Genomic DNA, 3,109 nt, shown 5'->3' with positions numbered 1-3,109 from the left:
AAGTTAAAATAAGAAACACGTCCATGGAGTCTGTCTCAAAGGATGGGAACATGCCGTGGAGGCCCCTATAAGAATTTCGACTCTTTTCCTTTGATGAGATTAAATATTGCTGGCTTTTATTATTATTTAACTAAATAAAGCTACTTTAAATAATAATAATAATAATAATAATAATAATAGTTATGATGATTGTGAATGATGACGATGACGATATTTAATAATTGAAAGAATTATAATTGGGCTACTCATAATCAGACCGATCACAAATCTAAAAACAATGACATATATTAAGTCTCACTTAAAAGAGTAGTTAATTTTAGAACAACCAAAGAAAAGAGTTGTTCACACAAAGACAGAAAAAAGAAAAAGAGTTTCTAGCATATTCTTCAAGCTATTCGTTCGGTCATCTATTCGATTCCCACATCATCTCATACTCATGCACTTTCACAACTCAATTCTTTGGCTCCTCTGACCCAATTCTAGTCTCGTGGCGTCGAACCCGGTGGGAGCTCGACACCGTCTCCGACGAGCCACCACTGATGGACCTCCATCCTTCGTTCTCCTCGAACTCGAGCTGCTCTCGAGCACGGCGCTGGCCTTGATGGCGAGCAAGCAGAGCTCTCGGAAAGAGAGCGGGACTCGGGACATGGAGAGAGGCAAGAGGAAATAGAGTTGGCCCAAACAGAGGTCTTCTTCTTCATGAATTTGAGGGACTATGGTGTCAATGAACATGGACTCTGAGCTGCAGAGGAAGCAGTCAGGGTTTTGGGAGAGGAGGTGAGAAGCCTTCATGGTTTGAGTGAACTCTTGCAGCCTTCCGTCCATGTTAATGAGCTTGACCGTGGATGGAGATGATGATGACCAGCCCTGGTGATGGGTGGTCATGGGAAGGCCACCATTTCTGGTGATCTGAGGAGCTGCACAGTTGCCCATTCTGTATGTGCGAGAGAGAGAGAGAGAGAGAGAGAGACAGAGAGAGATTGCTGTTTGTTTGGCCAAAAGTGTTTGGAAATGTGTAGGTATTTAATAAGGGAATTGTGGCGTGTCTGAGAATTTTGGATTAAAGTATGACCAACTTTTTGACCCTCATCACCTTACCAAAAAAAAAAAAAAAAAAACTTTTTGACCCTCATCGGTGTCATATATAATCAGTTGCATGTCAATTGTCATACATGGACGTGTTTATTAATTACGCATGTGCCATAAAATGAGAATTATTAGAGTGATTGGTTACATATTGCGCATTTCCGACATCGGCCCCGCCAATATAAGAAATTGTATTATGAAAAGCAGTGCCAAGTGTTTTGATCGAAAACTCTAAACATAATAGTTTCCGCCCTAGACCTAACAAAAAGTTTCGTATTTTTAAACTTTGAAAAGTTACAAATTATCCCCTCCCAACTTTTGGCACCTGTTGCCCACTAACCCCTTACTTTGGGAAAATTACATATTACCTTCCTAAACTTCGAGTTTCGTTGAGCTTAATTGGTCATATCGTCTAGAGTCTATGGCTGATCAAGGATTTGTATTGGTGGGGTTGTTAGATTTTTTTGATTTTGGTTTGAATTTGGAAGGGTTTAGGTTGAAGAAGAAGATGATTAATGATGATAGCCACAAGGAGAAAGAGGGAGAAAATTGAAGATAAAAGTACAAAATATTTCAAATCAACAAAATTTTAACATCGTTAAAGGATATCAGCAAATTTTTATGATATTAACATCACGTCAGCAAATTCTATCACAGAATCGATCAGGAAGACAATTTTAAAAGCACTTGGATGATTTTGAATAAAAAAGAAAGTAGAAGGATGGTGTTGATTTTCTGAATTAAGGCACAGACACCAACGGTTCACTTTATTGAATCCGCTAAATTCTTTATCACATAGTGATCCCGCGATGATAATTCGATAGAAATACAAAATGGTCAAGTCATTTCAAATGCGCAAGCATACGCTGACGAAGAAAAATCACAATTCACTGTAGATGACATAATGCTTGCGAGTCATTCAATATTTTTCTCCATTATTGCTCGGCATTGCCCAAAAAGTCAAGAAAGATGAAGTGATTCACCGGGATGAACATGTTCAATGAAATTAAAAAACACGACACAAAAGCCGTAGTGGACGACAACGACATGACAAGAATCACATCCCAAGTTCTTTCCCATGCGGTGCAATTCCTAGGAAGCAACCAATATGCGGGACCCACGCTGAAAATCTAGTAGACTTTGACCGATGACGTGGACGATTATGACGTAGTTCTGCTTGGAAAACTTATAATAGGGGCACTTTTGACATCGTCCAACGTGTACATGAAGTCTTGCGTTGCCTTACAACATGGTTACGATTAATTAGGCAGGAAATATTTATGTTCTGGACCTTTTTTTTCGTTCTTCCTAGCATGGCCTTAAATTAAATTTTCTTAGCGATCTTTATTCGTGAAGCGGGATATGCTAGACATGACGGGCTGAAACTATCGAATGAAATTCCAACACGCGATTCGCTTTTTTGTTAAGGAAGTTTGATTGATATGAGAAAATCACAACAGGCAAAGCAACTCTGGACAAAACGAAGATTCATAAAGAACATCGTGCTCTTTTGATCGATATTTGCGGAGAATATTTTGTTCTTATCATGTTATGATCTTTTGGTCTCGGCAGAAGCTCTCGGACCTTATTAACCTTAAAATGGCACAATTCCTCTAGCATTGCTTCCACCTAGTTTTCATTTATTGCTAATTAGAAACGGAGTCTTTACTAGGGCATTATTTTTATTTATATAAGGGGTAATTAATCAATAAAATACATAATACGTGATTCGCTTTTTTGTTAAGGAAATTCGATTGATATGAGAAAAATCACATCAGGCAAAGCAACTCTGGACAAGACGAAGATTCATGAAGAAGATCATGCTCTTTTGGTCAATAATTGTAGAGAATATTTGGTTCCTATCATGTGATGATCTTTTGGTCTCGGCACAAGCTCCCGGACTTTATTAACCTTAAAATGGCACAATTGCTCTAGCATTGCTTCGACCTAGTTTTCATCTACTGCTAATTAGGACTGGAGTCTTTACTAAGGCATTATTTTTATTTATATAAGGGGTAATTAA

General features: G+C 38.3%; 1 protein-coding gene across 1 annotated transcript; it reads right to left on the bottom strand.

Annotated features, from left to right (window-relative positions):
- Positions 1-444: 444 nt before the first annotated feature.
- LOC130135551 (uncharacterized) lies at positions 445-933 on the bottom strand. Its single transcript, XM_056305014.1, has one exon. The coding sequence runs from the start codon at positions 931-933 to the stop codon at positions 445-447; it is 489 nt and encodes a 162-aa protein (XP_056160989.1).
- Between the last annotated feature and the right edge of the window lie 2,176 nt (positions 934-3,109).

Source organism: Syzygium oleosum, unplaced genomic scaffold (genome assembly GCF_021117445.2).
Source record: "Syzygium oleosum isolate NSW1041296 unplaced genomic scaffold, Sole_v2.1 Sole_v2.34, whole genome shotgun sequence".
Taxonomy (NCBI): Eukaryota; Viridiplantae; Streptophyta; class Magnoliopsida; order Myrtales; family Myrtaceae; genus Syzygium; species Syzygium oleosum.
This window is presented reverse-complemented; position numbering and strand designations above follow the sequence as displayed.